The 24,799-nt window shown below is 42.4% G+C and overlaps 1 protein-coding gene across 3 annotated transcripts in view; it reads left to right on the plus strand.

The window, feature by feature from the left end:
- Nucleotides 1-1,763: 1,763 nt before the first annotated feature.
- LOC110489691 (serine/threonine-protein kinase Sgk3) overlaps nt 1,764-24,799 on the plus strand; it is a 36,467-nt gene continuing 13,431 nt past the window's right edge. The window contains exons 1-10 of one of the 3 annotated variants that reach the window (XM_036943867.1): nt 1,764-2,002; nt 12,852-13,069; nt 13,266-13,349; nt 13,660-13,732; nt 14,055-14,130; nt 15,583-15,658; nt 17,448-17,497; nt 17,673-17,730; nt 23,945-24,028; nt 24,125-24,256. In XM_036943867.1, coding sequence (XP_036799762.1) covers nt 12,992-13,069; nt 13,266-13,349; nt 13,660-13,732; nt 14,055-14,130; nt 15,583-15,658; nt 17,448-17,497; nt 17,673-17,730; nt 23,945-24,028; nt 24,125-24,256 — 711 coding nt within the window. In that variant the 5' untranslated portion in view covers nt 1,764-2,002; nt 12,852-12,991. The remainder of the gene's footprint in view (nt 2,003-12,851; nt 13,070-13,265; nt 13,350-13,659; nt 13,733-14,054; nt 14,131-15,582; nt 15,659-17,447; nt 17,498-17,672; nt 17,731-23,944; nt 24,029-24,124; nt 24,257-24,799) is intronic. The other 2 variants (XM_036943868.1, XM_036943869.1) reach the window with 2 other exon arrangements.

The raw sequence follows: 24,799 nt of genomic DNA on the forward strand, positions 1-24,799 counted from the left end.
TAGTAACAAAACGGATGGCACTGTGATAAACTGCATCCAGTTTGCTGAGTAGAGTATTGGAAGCTATTTTGTAGATGACATCGCCGAAGTCGAGGATCGGTAGGATAGTCAGTTTTACTAGGGTAAGTTTGGCGGCGTGAGTGAAGGAGGCTTTGTTGCGGAATAGAAAGCTGACTCTAGATTTGATTTTAGATTGGAGATGTATGAGTCTGGAAGGAGAGTTTACAGTCTAGCCAGACACCTAGGTACTTATAGGTGTCCACATATTCTAGGTCGGAACCATCCAGGGTGGTGATGCTAGTCGGGCGTGCGGGTTCAGGCAGCGAACGGTTGAAAAGCATGCATTTGGTTGGAGACCGTTTGCGCTGTTCTGTGAAGGGAGTATTACACAGCATTGTATGAGATATTCAGTTTCTTCGCAATTTACCACATGGTATAGCCTTCATTTCTCAGAACAAGTATAGACTGATGAGTTTCAGAAGAAAGGTATTTGTTTCTGGCCATTTAGAGCTTGCAATCGAACCCACAAATGCTGATGCTCCAGATACTCAACTAGTCTAAAGAAGGCCAGTTGTATAGCTTATTTAATCAGCACAACAGTTTTCAGCTGTGCTAACATAATTGCAAAATGTTTTTCTAATGATCAATTAGCCTTTTTAAAATTATAAACTTGGATTAGCTAACACAATGTGCCATTGGAAGATAGGAGTGATGGTTGCTGATAATGGGCCTCTGTACACCTATGTAGATATTCCATTTAAAAAATCAGCTGTTTCCAGCTACAATAGTCATTTACAACATGAACAATGTCTACACTGTATTTCTGATCAATCTGATGTTATTTTAATGGACCAAAAAATTGCTTCTCTTTCAAAAACAAGGACATTTCTAAGTGACCCCAAACTTTTGAACGATAGTGTAGTTTAAAACAATTAGTGGATATACCAATTTCTTGATCTCTTTCCAAAACAAATGTATTACAATACAAATGCCTACCTTGGTTGAGCCCAATCTCCATAGATTTCCACCGATAGGCCTACATAGAAGGGCCACCATTGTGCCCATGGGAATACTTGTGTCAGCCAGCCAGTATCACTGTACTTACATGGAAAGAAGTGTGGTATTTATCATCATGAACATTCATTCATAAAGTGATGATGAGTAGGCTAGATGTATCCACTATTACCGGTAGTAGGAAATATCTGTTAGATGAGTCAATATTTCCTGAAGAGGAGGTCAGGACCCTGTATAGTTCCTTGGCAGACGTCCACTTTCCTTGAGCACTTTGATGCAGACCTCAAGCTACAGCTGCAGCCTGCAGGACCGTTCTCTTCCCTCACAAAGCCTCCATGAAGAGGTCAACCTTCAGTCACAGTCATGATGTCAGTACCTTCAAACGTGTAGAGACAGTTTCAGGAGCGGACGGGACACCTGCTAGATAGTTAGAGCAAAAGGATGTCCAAGTGCTATCAAATAATAGAATAGAACATAACTGAATATAATACAATAGAATAGAATATAAAGAATACAATATAACAAAAGTTACCGGGAATGAACAAACAGACGGACAAATGGACATTAAAGATGACGCTCTACATACATACTGTACAGTGAGTGAGCTGTAAATCTCATGTCACAGAGGGACGTGCGGTACTAATTTCACATGGAACAACGTGGTTGTGGCCCTGCCCACGTTCCACCGCTAGGGGTTACTGTTTGCTGCTGTTTCCACCTCAATGTTTTCATCCTCTTTATGTGTGTGGTCCCGTGACTAATTTCATTGGAACTTACAGGACAACCGTCTTGATGTTTCCTGCTTCGAGCTACCCCTTGACAGACGCTCAGAATGGTATTAGAAAGTACAGGCTGTGACTTGGAATCTTCCTCCTAAATAATTGAGTCAAAGTCACCGGATTTTGCTCCATTTTTTACTGACACATTCCTTTGCCTTCAGCGCAACACGCCATTGGAGTTAGTTGGATTAAAAACCCGACAAAATAAGGTACATTCACACTTATACTTTTCTGTACTGTTGTCGTGCAGGATCTTTGCAACAACCCCTATCGTTTCCTTCCAACTGTGAGCCATATACAGACATAAATCTGTTAAATTGTCATTACGTAACTTTTTCTTCTACTAGAACTGTCTAATTTAAAGCATAAACAAAACGTCCAGCGCTCTCTCTCTCTCTCTCTCTCTCAAAAGTTGTTCCATTAAGAAACGAAACTATTTTATCCTGTTCTTTCCCGTATGTCTCTGTCTGTTCATGGAACATCCTCATGTTTGCTTTAACTTCCTTTCCACGGCCAGTTAGTCAATGTGAAGACATCTCGGTGTACTTTTCCACTTGTAATTTCACATGAGTGTTCCATGTTGAGACTATAGTCTTGTTATGGGACTTTATTTCTATACAGTCGTAGATTAACTCTAGGCTACAATGTAATCACTTGTTAGGCTACAGCAGGAATGCGTAGGTGCAGAGCCATGCAATTGTGTAACAAGAAAACCAGGGTGTTTTCTGGGGGTATTGTATCTGGGCATTTCCATGTAAAAGGACCCATGAGCACCAGCATGTGAAGTTCATAGGAGCATGTCAATTGAAAGTTGTCTTTTTTTTTTTAAATGTTAAGCGTATACATTTTTTAAAACCTTTTTCCATCCTCCACATTTGGAATAAGCAAAGGCTTTGCTATCTGGTCAAACAGATGGAAAACATCTACCAACAAAGTATTAAAATGTATTATAAATACATCAAAAGACAATACTGTTGAAGTAAAGAACCCTGCCAACTTCTATCAACACTTACAGTACGTTTATTTTTGGATACATTTTTATGCCTTCTGCAAGTTTGGGAAACATTGTACCTTGAAATTCCAGTACCAAAAACCCAAATCTCTTTAAGATAATTTCAAATGTCTCTCCCTCATGAGGAGGGAGGGTAATGAAAGTTGACAGAAGTAACAGGTAAAGGAAAACCTATTAATTAGTTGTGTATATATATTTTTTAACTTATATGCCTTTTGTTTCGGTAACGGAATTTACGAAAAATCGGTAACGGAGTTTCTGAAATACAATTGGCTGAAATGGGAAATCATAGTGGTCACAAACCACAATTGGGTTAACAGTACATTAAAGCACAGCACAGTAGAGTACAGTTAAGAAAGGTAGAGTATAGTTCAGCACATAGCAGAGCACACTAGAGCTGAGTACACTGTACTGCACTCTAGTGTACTGAACTCTACTGTGCTGTACTGTACTTACTGTATTTGTACTTTGATGTCCAAAATTGTGAAACATAGACATCTATGATTGGTTCAGATTTGGTCCGGTCTGGATCAACCAAATTTGGTCTTGTTTGGGGGCAGAGCTCATTAAAACAATTACCTAGGGTGTAGAATAATACCCAAATATGCAACAGATAATATTGCATATTTGTACCTTTTGTGTACCTATTTAGGATACATCACCATGAAAAGAATGATATTCATATCTACAATTATGCATTTCCATGTAGTACAGATCAGGGACCCAAGGGAAGAAATTCAATTACAGCAATTCTGTTACTGGGTGTAAATCCACTTCACTTACTGTTTAATAACCCAAAGAGATGTTTTCAAAGTCAATGTGTCACACCATAGCTGACACCCCATTCTTTATGAAGACATAGTTGAAACTTAATTCAGAACATATCATTTTTGGGAAAAAAATGTTTTAACCTGAAGGAGATTTTACTGAAATTCTGTTACACAATTTTGCATGTTCACAGTTTTTCCAGTAAATGTGTGTTTGTAAAATGTTCAGAGTTGTATGGTTTGTTAAACATAACCATGAATGAGGGGGTGGCAGGAAACACACCCTAAAATGACTGCCGTGTGATAGATCCACCAGTCTCAATACACCAATGTCAGTTCTACATTTTCAACTGTTAGGCCTATTTGCAGACCAAATGCGCCAGTGTCCAAATACTGTAGTTTCACTCATCAAGTTCTGTTCTGTTAGTTCTCGGCGGTGCTGTTTACAGCCATACTTCCCAAGCCTGAGAAGTAGAGTTAAGAGGAGAAGTTATGTGAGTGTGTAGTAGTAGTAGTAGTAGTAGTAGTAGTAGTAGTACGGAGTTCCTCAGCTAGCTGTGGACAGCCAGTGTTGTTTGTTAATCAACAGTGAAGGTTTGCGGCGTCTGTATTGGACTGCTGGTTAGGCATTAGTCCAGATGCTTTCTCGCACTTCCTTTTTTTTAGAGAAAGCTTTGTCATTATCAATTCTTCCCTGGGACGATGTTTGTCTATTGTAGATGAGTGTCTCTGTGTGAATTTATAGCCCACAGGCTAACAATGGCGTAGTTGGCCCTTTTAGAAATAATCCATACTGTTGCATAACAAATAGATCTCTCACCAATTAAACAACACATAGTCCTATTCATAAAAACAGCTATTGAAATGGCTCAGTAAAGTCAAATGCCTATTTCCATGGCCATCCTTGTACTGCATTTCCATTCTTTTATACCAGCAGAAAAGAGGACACTCTTGTTTAGTCAGGCTATGTCCCCCAATGTCTACAGCAGCTGACATGGCTCTCCTGGCTGGTCTTTCACTGCTGTTTATCCAGAGTTTCCTGACCTCTAGGTCTGACCGCTGACAAGACACATCGGGCTGCTGAGACTAATGATAATGCCATTCAGGTTGTTCAACATCCTCAGAGGATTTTCCACAGGCAAGGATGTGTGTGTTTGAACAAACCAGGAAGAGGGCTATTTTTGATAGTAACATATTTGAGCTTGTCAGCACAAGTTAATTCAAGCCCAGTGTTGTAACGCGGCGTGCAACATCTGGCGATCAGCAGTGAATGTGTTTGTTTTGTTGAATGTGACATTAAACAGAAAATGTATTTATTTAGTGACCTAAAACCCCTGAACACGAACTTAACCTCTACTTTCCCCTTATGTGATTGTTCTTGTGATATTGGTTTGAGGATGCGGATTGGTCAGGACTTTATGTTCTGCATTCCAAATGAAGGAGTATGTTATAGCTTAGGTTCATTTGAACAAAAGTATTTCTGGAATGTTAAAAAGCGGTTCTGCCTCGGGATGCTCAGTCATTTTGCCATGCTTGCATGATTTGATTTTGAAACAAGCCCAGTGGGAGAATATTTATTTAGAATATCCCAGTCAAGCCTATGGGCTCTCTGCTCTGCTCTCTGTGGGAGGGGAGGGGGTGCGGGGGGGGGGGGGGGGGGGGGGGGGGACTGGAACTGAAGGTCTCTCAGTTGCACTTGTGCATTTTAAGAGGCTTTCTCCCTTTATGCGTCTTTACTACTACGTGAGTTGAATTATCTCTATGTGAAGACATTCAGTACAGCACAGTTTACTGGAAGTGTTGAATTATCTCTCTGTGAAGACATTCAGTACAGCACAGTTTACTGGGAAGTGTTGAATTATCTCTCTGTGAAGACATTCAGTACAGCACAGTTTACTGGGAAGTGTTTAATTATCTCTCTGTGAAGACATTCAGTACAGCACAGTTTACTGGGAAGTGTTGAATTATCTCTCTGTGAAGACAATCAGTACAGCACAGTTTACTGGGAAGTGTTGAATTAGATCTCTCTGTCAAGACTTTCAGTACAGCACAGTTAACTGGGAAGTGTTGAATTAGATCTCTCTGTCAAGACTTTCAGTACAGCACAGTTAACTGGGAAGTGTTGAATTAGATCTCTCTGTCAAGACTTTTAGTACAGCACAGTTAACTGGGAAGTGTTGCATTATCTCTCTGTCAAGACTTTCAGTACTGCACAGTTAACTGGGAGCTGTTGTGTGAGAGAGAGCCAGCATGTTGTAAACTACACAGAGCACCGAATGGCAAGGTCTGAAAGAAATTACTTAACATGCTAGCTGACCTCACTATGAAACAAAGGACAAGTCACAGTGTCACGCCACCAAACAAAAAGCTTTGTTTCTAACAGGAAAACAGACACAACACGATCAGCAATTAACCAGCATAGTGCTTGACATGAACTTTCTTAGGACTGATTTGTTTTTATTACTTGTCTGAAAGCTCAAGTCACTTGTCCCCCCCCCCCCCCCCCCCCCCCCCCAAAAAAAAACACTGTAACACTGTTGGCCTAAAAGGTGACTGAAAATTGTGTTGTATGATGCAAGGAACCACTTCCCAAAATAACATGAATTATTATCACTGGTATTGACAATGGAAGGCTGCTGGTCTCTGATCCCGTGTGCAGTGCCTTCAGAAAGTATTCACACCCCTTGACTTTTCAGTTTGTTGTTACGGTCTGAATTTAACATTTATTAAATTGAGTTTTTACGTCAGTGGAATGATGTTAAGACATTTTTACAAATGAATAAAAAACCAAAAAGCTGAAATGTTATGGCAAGCCAAAATAAGTTCAGGAGTAAAACTGTGCTTAACAAGTCACATAATAAGTTGCATAGACCGCAAAAGTGTTAAACATGATTTTTGAATGACTACCTCATCTCTGTACCCCACACATACAATTATCTGTAATGTCGAGCAGTGAATTTCTAAAAACGGAATCGACCACAAAGACCAGGGAGGTTTTCCAATGCCTCGCAAAGAAGGGCACCTATTGGTTGATGGGTAACATTTTTTAAAAGCAGACATTGAACATTTAATATTGAGCCTTGCAGCATATCAACATTAACACATTTTAACATGAAGAAAATACATTTGATTGAGGTGGCATTTGTAATTTCTCCATATCGTTTCAAGGCATCAACAGGCTTTGATTGAGGCTGATGAAATTCTCTTTTCTCAATAAGGTCTTCAAGGTGATTTCATAATAGGCTACTACTACCTCTCTAGAGTGTTCACTACAATGGCACCTCTTCCTGTCTTGGGGATCCCACTGGGCAGCTTCCTACAGGTCTCTACCTAGCCTGTGTGCTTCAAACTTCAAAGACCCAGCGGAAGGTTATCTATAAATACCTCCAGTCCTCCATGCTGTGACAGGAGCCAGGGAGAATGTCACAGGCCCAGCGTGCGAGCGGGAGTGTGTGTGTGTGTGTGTGGGCGGGGGGTCGCGAGCAGGAGTGTGTGAGTGTGGGGGGGGGGGCGAGCAGGAGTGTGGGTGAGCTGTATGTGAGAAGAGGAGGAGCGGGAAGAAGAGAGTGAAGTCATGCAGCTCTGAGTGCATCTGTTTGGAGAGAGGGGCTGAAGAGAGGATGGGGAATGGATAGTAGGTGATGTGGGGATGAGAAGAGGTGGATAGTAGGTGATGTGGGGATGAGAAGAGGTGGGTAGTAGGTGATGTGGGGATGAGAAGAGGTGGATAGTAGGTGATGTGGGGATGAGACGAGGTGGATAGTAGGTGATGTGGGGATGAGACGAGGTGGATAGTAGGTGATGTGGGGATGAGAAGAGGTGGATAGTAGGTGATGTGGGGATGAGAAGAGGTGGGGATGAGAAGAGGTGGATAGTAGGTGGTGTGGGGATGAGACGAGGTGGATAGTAGGTGATGTGGGGATGAGACGAGGTGGATAGTAGGTGATGTGGGGATGAGACGAGGTGGATAGTAGGTGATGTGGGGATGAGACGAGGTGGATAGTAGGTGATGTGGGGATGAGACGAGGTGGATAGTAGGTGATGTGGGGATGAGACGAGGTGGATAGTAGGTGATGTGGGGATGAGACGAGGTGGATAATAGTGAGGTATGTAAGAAGAGCTGTATGTGAGAAGAGGAGGAGCGGGAAGAAGAGAGTGAAGTCATGCAGCTCTGAGTGCATCTGTTTGGAGAGAGGGGCTGAAGAGAGGATGGGGAATGGATAGTAGGTGATGTGGGGATGAGAAGAGGTGGATAGTAGGTGATGTGGGGATGAGAAGAGGTGGGTAGTAGGTGATGTGGGGATGAGAAGAGGTGGATAGTAGGTGATGTGGGGATGAGACGAGGTGGATAGTAGGTGATGTGGGGATGAGACGAGGTGGATAGTAGGTGATGTGGGGATGAGACGAGGTGGATAGTAGGTGATGTGGGGATGAGAAGAGGTGGATAGTAGGTGATGTGGGGATGAGAAGAGGTGGGGATGAGAAGAGGTGGATAGTAGGTGATGTGGGGATGAGACGAGGTGGATAGTAGGTGATGTGGGGATGAGACGAGGTGGATAGTAGGTGATGTGGGGATGAGACGAGGTGGATAGTAGGTGATGTGGGGATGAGACGAGGTGGATAGTAGGTGATGTGGGGATGAGACGAGGTGGATAGTAGGTGATGTGGGGATGAGACGAGGTGGATAGTAGGTGATGTGGGGATGAGACGAGGTGGATAATAGTGAGGTATGAGGTAAAGAACTAAACAGGATAGAGTGGGCGTGTAGGCGACAGAAAGCATGGAGAGACTCGAGGGGGGGGTGTAGGAGCGTAGCCTAATAGTCTGTCTTTCCAGGATGAGGTAACCTACTGTTGACGCTCAATGACCACAATGTGGGTTCTCCTCTGTCACCCTAGTAGCTACAAACAACAACTCCCTCCACAACTGCTGAGAATCTGTGCTCTGCAATCAGCTCCATGCAGGATCAATGTATGAGGGCAGAAGGCAGAACTGTAACATGATAGAGCAGGTATGCTCATTCTCTCATATGGAATAGAGTGCAGTATCATTTCTCTATAGTACCTCTATACTGAACAAAAATATAAAACGCAACATGTAAGGTGTTGGTCCCATGTTTCATGAGCTGAAATAAAATATCCCAGAAGTTTTCCACATGCACCCAAAAAACATTTGGGTACAAATGTGTTTACATACCTGTTAGTGACCATTTCTCCTTTGCCAAGATAATCCATCCACCTGACAGGTATGGCATATCAAGAAGATGATTAAACAGTGTGATCATTGCACAGGTGCGCCTTGTGCTGGGGGCAGTAAAAGGCCACTTTAAATTGTGCAGTTTTGTCACACAACGCCACAGGTATCTCAAGTTTTAAAGGAGTGTGAAATTGGCATGCTGACGGCAGGAATGTCCACCAGAGCTGTTGCCAGATAATTGAATGTTAATTTCTATACCATAAGCCGCTGCCAACATCGTTTTAGAGAATTTGGCTATACACCTAATGCATTTATTTCAATTGACTGATTTCCTTAAATTAACTGTAACTCAGTTAACTCTTTGAAATTCTTGCATGTTGCATATACAGTGCCTTGCGTAAGTATTCGGCCCCCTTGAACTTTGCGACCTTTTGCCACATTTCAGGCTTCAAACATAAAGATATAAAACTGTATTTTTTTGTAAAGAATCAACAACAAGTGGGACACAATCATGAAGTGGAACGACATTTATTAGATATTCCAAACTTCTTTAACAAATCAAAAACTGAAAAATTGGGCGTGCAAAATTATTCAGCCCTTTTACTTTCAGTGCAGCAAACTCTCTCCAGAAGTTCAGTGAGGATCTCTGAATGATCCAATGTTGACCTAAATGACTAATGATGATAAATACAATCCACCTGTATGTAATCAAGTCTCCGTATAAATGCACCTGCACTGTGATAGTCTCAGAGGTCCGTTAAAAGCACAGAGAGCATCATGAAGAACAAGGAACACACCAGGCAGGTCCGAGATACTGTTGTGAAGAGGTTTAAAGCCGGATTTGGATACAAAAAGATTTCCCACGCTTTAAACATCCCAAGGAGCACTGTGCAAGCGATAATATTGAAATGGAAGGAGTATCAGACCACTGCAAATCTACCAAGACCTGGCCGTCCCTCTAAACTTTCAGCTCATACAAGGAGAAGACTGATCAGAGATGCAGCCAAGAGGCCCATGATCACTCTGGATGAACTGCAGAGATCTACAGCTGAGGTGGGAGACTCTGTCCATAGGACAACAATCAGTCGTATATTGCACAAATCTGGCCTTTATGGAAGAGTGGCAAGAAGAAAGCCATTTCTTAAAGATATCCATAAAAAGTGTCGTTTAAAGTTTGCCACAAGCCACCTGGGAGACACACCAAACATGTGGTCAGATGAAACCAAAATTGAACTTTTTGGCAACAATGCAAAACGTTATGTTTGGCGTAAAAGCAACACAGCTCATCACCCTGAACACACCATCCTCACTGTCAAACATGGTGGTGGCAGCATCATGGTTTGGGCCTGCTTTTCTTCAGCAGGGACAGGGAAGATGGTTAAAATTGATGGGAAGATGGATGGAGCCAAATACAGGACCTTTCTGGAAGAAAACCTGATGGAGTCTGCAAAAGACCTGAGACTGGGACGGAGATTTGTCTTCCAACAAGACAATGATCAAAAACATAAAGCAAAATCTACAATGGAATGGTTCAAAAATAAACATATCCAGGTGTTAGAATGGCCAAGTCAAAGTCCAGACCTGAATCCAATCGAGAATCTGTGGAAAGAACTGAAAACTGCTGTTCACAAATGCTCTCCATCCAACCTCACTGAGCTCGAGCTGTTTTGCAAGGAGGAATGGGAAAAAATTTCAGTCTCTCGATGTGCAAAACTGATAGAGACATACCCCAAGCGACTTACAGCTGTAATCGCAGCAAAAGGTGGCGCTACAAAGTATTAACTTAAGGGGGCCTAATAATTTTGCACGCCCAATTTTTCAGTTTTTGATTTGTTAAAAAAGTTTGAAATATCCAATAAATGTCGTTCCACTTCATGATTGTGTCCCTCTTGTTGTTGATTCTTCACAAAAAAATACAGTTGTATATCTTTATGTTTGAAGCCTGAAATGTGGCAAAAAGTCGCAAAGTTCAAGGGGGCCGAATACTTTCGCAAGGCACTGTATATACACTGCTCAAAAAAATAAAGGGAACACTTAAACAACACAATGTAACTCCAAGTCAATCACACTTCTGTGAAATCAAACTGTCCACTTAGGAAGCAACACTGATTGACAATACATTTCACATGCTGTTGTGCAAATGGAATAGGCAGGAGGTGGAAATTATAGGCAATTAGCAAGACACCCCCAATAAAGGAGTGGTTCTGCAGGTGTTGACCACAGACGACTTCTCAGTTCCTATGCTTCCTGGCTGATGTTTTGGTCACTTTTGAATGCTGGCGGTGCTTTCACTCTAGTGGTAGCATGAGACGGAGTCTACAACCCACACAAGTGGCTCAGGTAGTGCAGCTCATCCAGGATGGCACATCAATGCGAGCTGTGGCAAGAAGGTTTGCTGTGTCTGTCAGCGTAGTGTCCAGAGCATGGAGGCGCTACCAGGAGACAGGCCAGTAACTCAGGAGACATGGAGGAGGCCGTAGGAGGGCAACAACCCAGCAGCAGGACCGCTACCTCCGCCTTTGTGCAAGGAGGGGTAGGAGGAGCACTGCCAGAGCCCTGCAAAATGACTTCCAGCAGGCCACAAATGTGCATGTGTTTGCTCAAACGGTCAGAAACAGACTCCATGAGGGTGGTATGAGAGCCCGACGTCCACAGGTTGGGGTTGTGCTTACAGCCCAACACTGTGCAGGACGTTTGGCATTTGCCAGAGAACACCAAGATTGGCAAATTCGCCACTGGCGCCCTGTGCTCTTCACAGATGAAAGCAGGTTCACACTGAGCACATGTGACAGACGTGACAGAGTCTGGAGACGCCGTGGAGAACGTTCTGCTGCCTGCAACATCCTCCAGCATGACCGGTTTGGCGGTGGGTCAGTCATGGGGTGGCATTTCTTTGGGGGGCTGCACAGCCCTCCATGTGCTCACCAGAGGTATCCTGACTGCCATTAGGTACCGAGATGAGATCCTCAGACACCTTGTGAGACCATATGCTGGTGCGGTTGGCCCTGGGTTCCTCCTAATGCAAGACAATGCTAGACCTCATGTGGCTGGAGTGTGTCAGCAGTTCCTGCAAGAGGAAGGCATTGATGCTATGGACTGGCCCGCCTGTTCCCCAGACCTGAATCCAATTGAGCACATCTGGGACATCATGTCTCGCTCCATCCACCAACGCCATGTTGCACCACAGACTGTCCAGGAGTTGGCGTATGCTTTAGTCCAGGTCTGGGAGGAGATCCCTCAGGAGACCATCCGCCACCTCATCAGGAGCATGCCCAGGCGTTGTAGGGAGGTCATACCCTGCATACCACTGCTGGCTTGCTTCTGAAGCTAAGCAGGGTTGGTCCTGGATGGGAGACCAGATGCTGCTGGAAGTGGTGTTGGAGGGCCAGTAGGAGGCACTCTTTCCTCTGGTCTAAAAAAAAATATCCCAATACCCCAGGGCAGGGATTGGGGACACTGCCCTGTGTAGGGTGCCGTCTTTCGGATGGGACGTTAAACGGGTGTCCTGACTCTCTGAGGTCATTAAAGATCCCATGGCACTTATCGTAAGAGTAGGGGTCTTAACCCCGGTGTCCTGGCTAAATTCCCAATCTGGCCCTCAAACCATCACGGTCACCTAATAATCCCCAGTTTACAATTAGCTCATTCATCCCCCTCCTCTCCCCTGTAACTATTCCCCAGGTCGTTGCTGCAAATGAGAATGTGTTCTCAGTCAACTTACCTGGTAAAATAACGGATAAATAAAAATACAGGGACGTGGAGGCCACACACACCACTGAACCTCATTTTGACTTGTTTTAAGGACATTACATCAAAGTTGGATCAGCCTGTAGTGTGGTTTTCCACTTTAATTTTGAGTGTGACTCCAAATCCAGACCTCCATGGGTTGATAAATTTGATTTCCATTGATAATTTTTGTTTGATTTTGTTGTCAGCACATTCAACTATGTAAAGAAAAAAGTATTTAATAAGAATATTTCATTCATTCAGATCTAGGATGTGTTATTTTAGTGTTCCCTTAGTTTTTTTGAGCAGTGTATTTTTGTTCAGTGTATAATCTAATCTCTCATCTCTTGTCCACAGCAGTCAACCAGGATGAGGATGGTTCAGTTGTCCACGTGAGCTCTGTCCAGGACCGGACGCTGTGGAAGGGTGCTGAGAGGCTTGACCTCTGACCTACGCTTTGGCCTCAAATCTCTGAACTCTGACTGCTCCAGCTCAGGATGGAGGAGCAGTCCAGCTTCCCTAATGTCAGCATCCCCTGCTACAACGAGCAGAGGGACAAGAAGAAGCGCTACACTGTGAGTAATGAGTATAGTATAATAGTGTTGCTGTGGCAACGGCTGTTCAGCAGGCAGTATTACAGACTGCAGTATATCTTGTATAGACATTATACAGAATGGTTATTAGAGAGCGTTTATTATCTGTAGAAAGTAGGGCATCTGTGTCATTTGTCTAGGTCTATACTAAAATGTGTTTTCCTCTACATTTGTCCAGGTTTACAAAGTGATGGTCAACGTAGGAAGACATGAGTGGTTTGTCTTCAGGCGATACGCAGAGTTTGACAAGCTCTACAACACAGTAAGTGAAAGTGTTATAGTGTGATAAATGCATGTTGTCGTGAGACTCCAGGCTTCCTTTCTTACTGAACCTTTTCATCAGAGATCTGCTGACTAAACTGGGCAAAACTCGATTTTAATCAAAATAGAATCTTATCCGATGTTTTAAGGAGTATTTTTCAGGCTGTGAGTGGGGATTTATGTTTAGTTGACATTTAGAAAATCAGGCAATTCATTGGGAAAATGAAAGTAGAGTCATTTTGGTCCCTGTGACATCTATTTTTATATATACTTTCTATAATCTGATTTGTCTGTCTTTTCTATTTATGCAGTTGAGGAAACAATTTCCATCTTTGAACTTGAAAATCCCAGCTAAGAGAATATTTGGGGACAACTTTGACCCAGGTACCGTATTGATTAATCTGATAAAAGTACAGTATACTGCCTGTAACTGCACTCTATTATAAAAATGTATTCAGTAGATCAGAATTCAGTACTCTGAACTCTGTTTTCCACTGACCTTCAGCCAACTATTTTGTTTTATTTAAATTGTAAACAAATTAGCTTATTTGGGTATTACAAACTAGATTACGGATGATATGAAACTACACCAGAAAAACTTTCTATCATATCTGCTCGTGTGTCTCTAGGTTGTCTTTAATTTGTGATACCGGGTCAATATCAAATATTCTATTTATGAAATTGTCCATTTCTTTTTTTTTTTTAGAGTTTATCAAGCAAAGAAGAACAGGTTTACATGAGTTCATTCAGAGACTGGTCTCACATCCTCAGCTTAGTATCCAGTAAGTATTGTATAACTGATCAGCTAGCTAAATACGTTATTGAATTAAATTGAAAATGAACCAAATCAATCTGCCTCACTTTATGCAAGTGTGACGCCCCCTATACAAGTAGGAAGTTACCCCTAGAAACGAATCTAAGGTCAGTTTTGTGTTTCCTCCCCTCTTGGTTACAGTTCTCCCTATTGGTTACGGTTCTCCCTATTGGTTACGGTTCTCCCTATTGGTTCCGGTTCTCCCTATTGGTTACGGTTCTCCCTATTGGTTACGGTTCTCCCTAATGGTTACGGTTCTCCCTAATGGTTATGGTTAGGATCTGGGTATGATAAGCTCAGAAGGGAGCATATGTAACCCTGTCGCATCATGGCGGTATCTCCTGAACAGTGTTGAGATTCGTTCCTTGAAAAAGTAAATATTACTTGTTACATTTCGCAAAAGTAACATATTACTTTACAATATTGCTTTGTGTGGAAAGTAACATGTTATATTACTTTCTGTTACTTTCATGGAAAAAAATCGAAATCTCACAGTTTGTTTGACTGTCAGAGGGAGCAAGATCTGCGTGTGCTCTACCAAAGATAGTAAGTAGACTAACTCAGGTTTGATCACTAGTTTCTCCTTTCATCTGTGGTGATGCTTTCCTGTGCTAGTCTACAAGTGCTGTGCTATCATACGGGCTGCTTATTTAGCCATATACTGTAAACCAAAAATCTGTACAGATTTCTTATCTTTTCATTCGAAATCTTTCTCTCGAGCCGCCAGTTCTGGTTTTAGACCACACAGACCCGTAGAGATGTATAGAGGGTCACTTGCCACTAGATGGGAGAGACCTCTATGGGCCTTGCTATCACAGATGTGATGGCAAAAATCTACATTTCACGTTTTAAAGTTTATTCGCAACTTGCACAGGACGTAAAACTTTACAGTATAATTCTTACCTTGAGTCCTCTTTCCCAACAATGCAGTGATAATAATATAGATCATTTTTACTTTATTTTTTATTTAAATAGACAAGTCAGTTAAGAACAAGTTCTTATTTTGATGGAAACATGAATGTAAGTACCTTATTCAATATGCAGGGGTACTGGAGTGGTTGGGGTGGGTTTCTACATTTTTATGGATGTAGCTGTCGTGACATTTCTCAGCCTTTTTCCACTCGCTGGAGAACTAAATGAGGAAACGAGTCGAGATCGGGTCAAGGAAACATGCGCCCGGTAGAGAGATGATTCTGAAAGTAACACACGTTAGTTGACAAAGTAACTAATAATATTACCCAAAAGTAACATGTTACTCATAAAAGTCATTTGTGACACGTTACCCCCAACACTGCTCCTGACCCAGTGATGTTTAACATGGAGTCTAAAAGCAGTGGTTCTCTAACAGCAGTGGCTTTGTGTATGTCTCAGTTAGACCCTTAACGTGTGACCACTCTGCCCCTCTCTATCTATCTGATAGGCCTGATGTCAGAGCATTCTTGCAGATGGACAAATCTCAAAACTTCTCAGACGCATCCGAGGACGAAGATGACAAGGTAGGGGATGACATGACAGTATGATGTCTGTGGAAAGGAGATAAGACTGTTTTATGGATTTAGTTGTCACCTCTTGAAACTGAAGAAATATGTCATATATGGCCTTGAGGGAGCATTGAATAACATCTCTGCTCTGATTTAGCATGAATGAGTACTTGATTAAGTATTCTATGTATTGGATATTGTATTATCAACGTGTGATAATTTATTACATTCTACAACAATAACGCAGCAGTGTACAGTTGTCATTTGAGACTTCAAATTAAAGTGTATTTGTCACGTGTGCCAAATACAACAGGTGTAGAACTTACAGTGAAATGCTTACTTACAGGCTCTAACCAATAGTGGAAAAAAGGTATTAGGTGAACAATATGTAAGTAAAGAAATAAAACAACAGTAAAAAGACAGGCTGTATACAGTAGCGAGGCTATAAAAGTAGCGAGGCTACATGCAGACACCAGTTAGTCAGGCTGATTGAGGTAGTATGTACATGTAGATATGGTTAAAGTGACTATGCATATATGATGAACAGAGAGTAGCAGTAGCGTAAAAGAGGGGGTGGTGGGTGGCGGGACACAATGCAGATAGCCTGGTTAGCCAATGTGCGGGAGCACTGGTTGGTCGGGCCAATTGAGGTAGTATGTACATGAATGTATAGTTAAAGTGACTATGCATATATGATAAACAGAGAGTAGCAGCAGCGTAGAAAGAGGGGTTGGGGAGGCACACAATGCAAATGGTCCAGGTAGCCATTTAATTACCTGTTCAGGAGTCTTATGGCTTGGGGGTAAAAGCTGTTGAGAAGCCTTTTTGTCCTAGACTTGGCACTCCGGTACCGCTTGCCATGCGGTAGTAGAGAGAACAGTCTGACTGGGGTGGCTGGGGTCTTTGATAATTTTTTCAAAGCACTTCATGGCTACGGACGTGAGTGCTACGGGTCTGTAGTCATTTAGGCAGGTTGCTTTAGTGTTCTTGGGCACAGGGACTATGGTGGTCTGCTTGAAACATGTTGGTATTACAGACTCAGTAAGGGACATGTTGAAAATGTCAGTGAAATCACCTGCCAGTTGGTCAGCACATGCCTGGAGCACACGTCTTGGTAATCCGTCTGGCCCTGCAGCCTTGTGTATGTTGACCTGTTTAAAGGTCTTACTCACGTCGGTTAGGGAGAGCGTGATCACACAGTCGTCCGGAACAGCTGATGTTCTCATGCATGCCTCAGTGTTGCTTGCCTCGAAGCGAGCATAGAAGTGATTTAGCTCGTCTGGTAGGCTCGTGTCACTGGGTGTAGTATGATTCAATCTTAGCCCTGTATTGGCACTTTGCCTGTTTGATGGTTCGCCACAGAGCATAGCAGGATTTTTTGTAAGTTTCCGGGTTAGAGTCCTGCACCTTGAAAGCGGCAGCTCTACCCTTTAGCTCAGTGCAGATGGTGCCTGTAATCCATGGCATCTGGTTGGGGTATGTACGTACAGTCACTGTGGGGGTGACGCCTTTGATGCACTTATTGATAAAGCCAGTGACTGATGTTGTGTACTCCTCAATGCCATCGGAAGAATCCCGGAACATGTTCCAGTCTGTGCCAGCAAAACAGTCCTGTAGTTTAGTATCTGCTTCATCTGACCATTTTCTTTTAATGGACCGAGTCACTGGTGTGTCCTGCTTTCATTTTTGCTTGTAAGCAGGAATCAGGAGGACAGAGTTCTGGTAGAATAAAGATTTAGACTATGGCCTCGTTTACGTACGTCTGCGTTTTTAACCTAGATCCTCTGTTCTCTCTGGTTTGCAGAACAGCTCTACCTCCAGAAATATTAACCTGGGACCGTCTGGAAATCCACAGTAGGTTACACAGTCCCACGTTGAATTGAGGCCTGCAGATATTTCTGTTGTGATAATGTGTTTTCTGGATGTCATTTTCCTTTTACGTAACCTTTGCAGGCCTTATCGTAGTCATTCATTTGTTCTAAAAAGTTCACTTATTTTGTTTGCTTACCTTATGTTTTCCACATTTTAGTGCAAAGCCCACAGACTTTGACTTTCTCAAAGTCATCGGAAAGGGGAGCTTTGGAAAGGTATGTGATTATGCATAATACAGTATATATACACACTACCGTTCAACAGTGTAGACATTAATATTGTATTGGAATATCTACATAGGCGTACAGAGGCCCATTATCAGCAACCATCACTCCTGTGTTCCAATGGCACATTGTGTTAGCTAATCCAAGTTTATCATTTTAAAAGGCTAATTGATCATTAGAAAACCCTTTTGCAATTATGTTAGCACAGCTGAAAACTGTTGTGCTGATTAAATAAGCTATAAAACTGGCCTTCTTTAGACTAGTTGAGTATCTGGAGCATCAGCATTTGTGGGTTCGATTACAAGCTCTAAATGGCCAGAAACAAAGACCTTTCTTCTGAAACTCGTCAATCTATTCTTGTTCTGAGAAATGAAGGCTATACCATGCGGTAAATTACCAAGAAACTGATGATCTCGTACAACGCAGTGTACTACTCCCTTCACAGAACAGCGCAAACTGTCTCTAACCAGAATAGAAAGAGGAGTTGGAGGCCCCGATGGACAACTGAGCAAGAGGACAAGTACATTAGAGTGTCTAGGTTGAGAAACAGATGCCTCACGTCCTCAACTGGCAGCTTCATTAAATAGTACTTGCAAAACACCAGTCCTAACGTCAACAGTGAAGAGGCGACTCCGGGATGCTGGCCTTCAAGCCAGGGCTGCAAAGAAAAAGCCATATCTCAGACTGAAAGAAAAGATTAAGATGGGCAAAATAACAGACACTGCACAGAGGAAGATTGGAAAAAAGTGTTATGGACAGACAAATCTACGTTTGAGGTGTTCGGATCACATTTGTGAGACGCATAAAAAATGAAAAGATGCTGGAGGAGTGCTTGATGCCATCTGTCTAGCATGGTGAAGGCAATGTGATGGTCTGGGGGTGCTTTGGTGGTGGTAAAGTGGGAGATTTGTACAGGGTAAAAGGGATCTTGGAAGAAGAAAGGCTATCACTCCATTTTGCAACGACATGCCATACCATACCCTGAGGACGGTGCTTAATTGGAGCGAGTCTCCTCCTACAACAGGAGAATGACCCAAAGCACAGCTCCAAACGATGCAATAACTATTTAGGGAAGAAGCAGTCAGCTGGTATTCTGTCTATGATGGAGTGGCCAGCACAGTCACCGGATCTCAACCCTATTGATCTGTTGTGGGAGCAGCTTGATTATATGGTACGTAAAAAGTGCCCATCAAGCCAATCCAACTTGTGGGAGGTGCTTCAGGAAGCATGGGGTGAAATCTCTTCAGATTACCTCAACAAATTGACAACTAGAATGCCGAAGGTCTGCAAGGCTGTAATTGCTGCAAATGGAGGATTCTTTGACGAAAGCAAAGTATGAAGAACACAATTATTATTTCAATGAGAACTCATTTCATGTATGTTTTCATGGAAAACAAGGACATTTCTAAGTGACCCCAAACTTGAATTAGCAGCACAGATGCGCTAAACAGTTGCCAATAGCCTTCTAGTAGCTACCCTTTTCCCAGTTAGGAAACACAAGCTGCTATACAAAATTAAAAACAATCGCGGCATTGAGATTAATTGTAAAACAGCGGTCAAGCTATGAGGATAGAAAAGTAGGCTGTCTTTGAATTTGTAGTCTTGCTCAACCCTCCCACTTTCCCCACTGCATTTCATAGCCAGGTACTGAATCAGATCCTGGATCAGATTCTGTAGCCAAGTCTCTTTCTTTTCCTCAGAGAAAACGCCTTGATTCTAGCCCTTATGGCCCATAATACTGGCGCTAGGTACATATTTGTTTGTGCATTGGCGGGTCACATTTTATATTTATAAAGCGTATTGCGGGGCGTTCTAAAGATAGGCTACTTGCGGACCGGACCATTAACCATTTGATAGGCTACACCTTATTCAGCCATGTTACCTCATTACCTAGCTATAGCTAATAACCTGCAGGACGCAATGTTTTGGAACATTCAGATAAAAATATGATTTGTTGAGCAAACATGCCTCGTTGACATGTTGAATAAGGAATAACGTTTGCTCTAATCATAGGATTTCTATCTGCAACATATGAGAATGTTTTGCAACTGAACGTGGCCCTGGTAACCTTACCAGTAGCTTATATGCAAACAGTTGGTGGCACAGAAAGAAAGGGAACTGGATAGCAGACAAGTTGACTAAATTCCTCCAGCCACTACGCTATATCTGACTAGATAAATGACTTTATTTTGAGTTAATGTGAACTGAGAGACTCCTACTTGAGCACTGGGACTCGGACTTCAGCCATAGGGACTCGTGACTCGATTCAAACTCGAGGATTAGTGACTCGACTACATCACTGGGCAAAACAGTCACTATCTCCCTTTCGAAGTCATTAGCCCGGTTCTACTTTAGGGCACCAATGTGGCTGTGGAGTCTGTGGAACTTTGATAACAATGTCAATGATGTGATGGAGGTGCAGCCCAGACTACTTTGCCTAGACTTTGCGGCACCATCTGGTGCTTGTGCTTGTCTCTATCTCTGTGTCTCTGTCTGTCTGTAATGTACAGTATCCATGTAGGCTGAATTTGGAATTTACATGGCCAAAAATTGTATATACATTGCATTTGTTTTTTTTGTTACAGCCTTATTCTAATATTGATTCAATTGTATTTTTTCCTGGTCAATATACACAGACAATACCCCATAATAGCAAATGTAATTATTATTAGATTTACAGATCACATTTACATACAGTAATAGTCAAAAGTTTGGACACACCCACTCATTCAAATGTTTTTATATTTACTCTTTTCTAAGTTGTAGAATAATAGTGAAGACATCAAAACTATGAAATAATACATGTGGAATTATGTAGTGACTAAAAAAGTGTAAAACAAATCTAAAAATATTTTATATTTGAGATTCTTCAAAGTAGCCACCCTTTGCCTTGATGACAGCTTTGCGCAATCTTGGCATTCTCTCAACCCGGATCATGAGGTAGTCACCTGGAATGCATTTCAATTAACAGGTCTTGTTAAAAGTTTATTTGTGGAATTTCTTTCCTTAATGCGTTTGAGCCAATCAGTTGTGTTGTGACAAGATAGGGCTATCTTCTGTATACCACCCCTATTTGGTAAAAGACCAAGTCCATATTATGGCAAGAACAGCTCAAATAAACAAAGAGAAACGACAATCAATCATTACTTTAAGACATGAAGGTCAGTCAATCCGGAACATTTCAAGAACTTTGAAAGTTTTTTTTCAAGTGCAGTCGCAAAAACCATCAAGCGCTATGATGAAACTGGCTGTCATGAGGACCGCCACAGGAAAGGAAGACCCAGCGTTACCTCTGCTGCAGAAAACAAGTTCATTAGAGTTACCAGCCTCAGAAATTGCAGCCCAAATAAATGCTTCAGAGTTCAAGTAACAGACACATCTCAACTACTCAGAGGAGACTGCATGAATCAGGCCTTCATGGTCAAGTTACTGCAAAGAAACAACTACTAAAGGACACCAATCAAAATAATAGACTTGCTTGGGCCATATGAGAAATGGACATTAGACCGATGGAAATCAGTCCTTTGGTCTGATGGGTCCAAATTTGAGATATTTGGTCCCAATCGCCGTGTCTTTGTGAGACGCAGAGTAGGTGAACGGATGATCTCCGCATGTGTGGTTCCCACCGTGAAGCATGGAGGCGGAGGTGTGGGGGTGCTTTGCTGGTGACACTGTCAGTGATTTATTTAGAATTCAAGGTACACTTAACCAGCATGGCTACCACAGTGTTATGCAGCGATATACCATCCCATCTGGTTTGCTCTTGGTGGGACTATCATTTGTTTAAGAGGACAATGACCCAAAACACATGTCCAGGCTGTGTGAGGGCTATTTGACCAAGGAGAGTGATGGAGTGCTGCATCAGATGACCTGGCCTCCACAATCGCCGACCTCAACCCAATTGAGATGGTTTGTGATGAGTTGGACGAAAGAGTGAAGGAAAAGCAGCCAACAGGTGCTCAGCATATGTGGGAACTCCTTCAAGACTGTCGGAAAAGCATTCCTCATGAAGCTGGTTGACAGAATGTCAAGAGTGTGCAAAGCTGTCATCAAGGTAAAGGGTGGCTACTTTGAAGAATCTAAAGTCTAAAATATCTTTTGATTTGTTTTATACTTTTTTTGGTTATAACATGATTCCATATGTGTTATTTCATAGTTTTGATGTCTTCTACAATGTAGAAAATAGTAAAAATAAAGAAAAATCCTTGAATGAGTGGGTGTGTCCAAACTTTTGACTGGTACTGTAAGTTTTCAGACCCTTTTCTCAGTACTTTGTTGAAGCACCATTGGCAGCGATGACGGCCTCAATTATTCTTGGGTATGACGCTACAAGCTTGGCACACCTGTATTTGGAGAGTTTCTCCCATTCTTCTCTTCAGATCCTCTCAAGCTCTGTCAGGTTGGATGGGGAGTGTCGCTGCACAGCTATTTTCAGGTCTCCAGCGATGTCCGATCGGGTTCAAGTCGGGGCTCTGGCTGGGCCAGTCAAGGATATTCAGAGACTTGTCATGAAGCCACTCCTGGGTTGTCTTGACTGTGTGCTCAGGGTTGTTGTCCTGTTAGAAGGTGAACTTTGTCCTGTTAGAATGTGAAATCAAGGATCTCTCGGCACCTTGCTCCGTTCATCTTTCCCTTGATCCTGACGAGTCTCCCAGGCCCTGCCACTGAAAAACATCCCCACAGCATGATGCTGCCACCACCATTCTTCACCGTAGGGATGGTGCCATGTTTCCTCCAGACGTGACGCTTGACATTCAGGCCAAAGAGTTCAATCTTTGTTTCATCAGGCCAGATAATCTTGTTTAACATGGTCTGAGAGTCCTTTAGGTGCCTTTTGGCAAACTCCAAGCAGGCTGTGCCTTTTACTGGGGAGTGGCTTCTGTCTGACCACTCTACCATAAAGGCCTGATTGGTGGAGTGCTGCAGAGATGGTTGTCCTTCTGGAAGGTTCACCCATCTCCACAGAGGAACTCTGGAGCTCTGTCAGTGATTATCGGGTTCTTGGTCACCTCCTTGACCGACCCTCTTCCCCGATTGCTCAGTTTGGCCGGGCGGCCAGCTCTCTGAAGAGTCTTGGTGGTTCCAAACAACTTCCATTTTAGAATGATGGAGGCCATTGTGTTCTTGGGGACCATCAATGCTGCACAACTATTTTTGCACTCTTCCCCAGATCTGTGCCTCAACACAATCCTGTCTCAGAGCTCTACGTACAATTCCTTTGACCTCATGGCTTGGTTTTTGCTCTGACATACAATGTCAACTGTGGGACCTTATATTTATAAAGGCAGATGTGTGCCTTTCCAAATCATGTCCAATCAATTGAATTTACCACAGGTGGACTCCAATTAAGTTGTAGAAACATCTCAAGGATGATCAATGGAAACAGGATGCACCTGAGCTCCGTTTTGAGTATTATAGCAAAGGGTCTGAATACTTATGTAAATAAGGTATTTCTGTTTTATATTTTTAATACATTCGGTAAAATTTCTAAATCTTTTGTGCCTTTGTCATTGAGGTATTGTGTGTAGCTTGATGAGGAAAATGTTTTCTTTAATCCATTTTAGAGTAAGGATGTAACGTAACAATGTGGATAAAGGGAAGGAGTATGAACACTTTCCGAATGCACTGTATTTGTGTCATGTTTCTGCTGTTGGGAAAAGAATACGATGTTATGCAGAAAAATATGTTGGTTGGACAAGACTATTTATGTTGGTGGACATGGAAGCCAGTGATTTATGTTTACTATAGTTTGAGGCAATACAAATGCACTGTGACTCAAATGTAAGGCATTTAGTTGACTAAAATGGCCAACTGTGTCATTTTGACAGTAACTAGATTAAATCATTATTCAAATGACAATGTGATTAAGACCTTAATTATATTTTAGTCTAAATGAATAAAACTAGACAAAATCAACAAAAGTGCCACAATTAGCACTGCTTTTGTCTTAAAGTAGTTCACTGTGAAGAGAAACTCCACAGCAACACAAACAATGACATTTTTTGTTTGCTCTTACCAGTGTGGTAAGGAATGCTGTTTTACTTCTTTGTCTATCAGTAGATGGCCTTTCCATTTGGGAAGCGATAGTGTTACAGTTCTGTAATTTCACTGCCTCATTGTTGGACGTGTATTGTCCCTGATGTGGTAACTGAGGGGTTTTAACTAAAATTTAACACCATACTTTTATATTCTCTCCCACGTGAAGGTTCTCCTTGCAAAACGGAAACTGGACGGGAAGTATTACGCAATCAAGGTCCTGCAGAAAAGGGTCATTCTCAACAGGAGAGAGGTAATTTATTCTGAAGTGTTATTACTCTGTTTCTCAATGTTGGGTATGTTATTTCTATGTTCACCCCACCAATACCATTTCTCCTGTTTCCACCAGCAAAAACACATCATGGCGGAGCGCAACGTGCTACTGAAGAATGTCAAACACCCATTCCTGGTCGGCTTGCATTATTCCTTCCAGACAACAGACAAGTTGTACTTCGTCTTAGATTTCGTCAACGGGGGAGAAGTGAGTAGTTTCACTCCTATGAATAATGGAGAACCACAGTGTTGTCACTGAGCTCAAGTAGGGAAACTCAGAATAATACAACACCGGAACCCTGCTGAAAATGTCCCTAGGAAATGACCCCTGACCTGAGTCCCAGTGGTGCTGACCAGGGGTTGGAACTTATTGTCCAATCGTTTCGTTCCGTTCTGACCAGGAAAATAAAGTTCTGAACCGTTTCGTACCAAAAGAAAGTAGCGGTTTATATCGTTCCTTTTTAAACCTTTGAAATTGTATTTTTTTAATTTTTCAGGTGTGGAGAGAGGTTGGAGGAATCTTGCCTTGATGGGCATCTTGTTTATGGCATACATTATCTTAATTAGGCCCACATAATTATACCAACGGAGGAGTGGCTTCTATGGATGAACTTTGAACTTCCGAGTTGGTTTAGCCATGGGCCAGAGCTAGTTCTAGTGCTGGAACTTAAACATGTCTAACCGATCCCAATCAAAGGTGTTCTCACGTGCTCCACTAAGGCAGTTATATATAATTTGTCCTTGTGGTAAA

This window comes from Oncorhynchus mykiss, chromosome 15 (genome assembly GCF_013265735.2).
Source record: "Oncorhynchus mykiss isolate Arlee chromosome 15, USDA_OmykA_1.1, whole genome shotgun sequence".
NCBI lineage: Eukaryota > Metazoa > Chordata > Actinopteri > Salmoniformes > Salmonidae > Oncorhynchus > Oncorhynchus mykiss.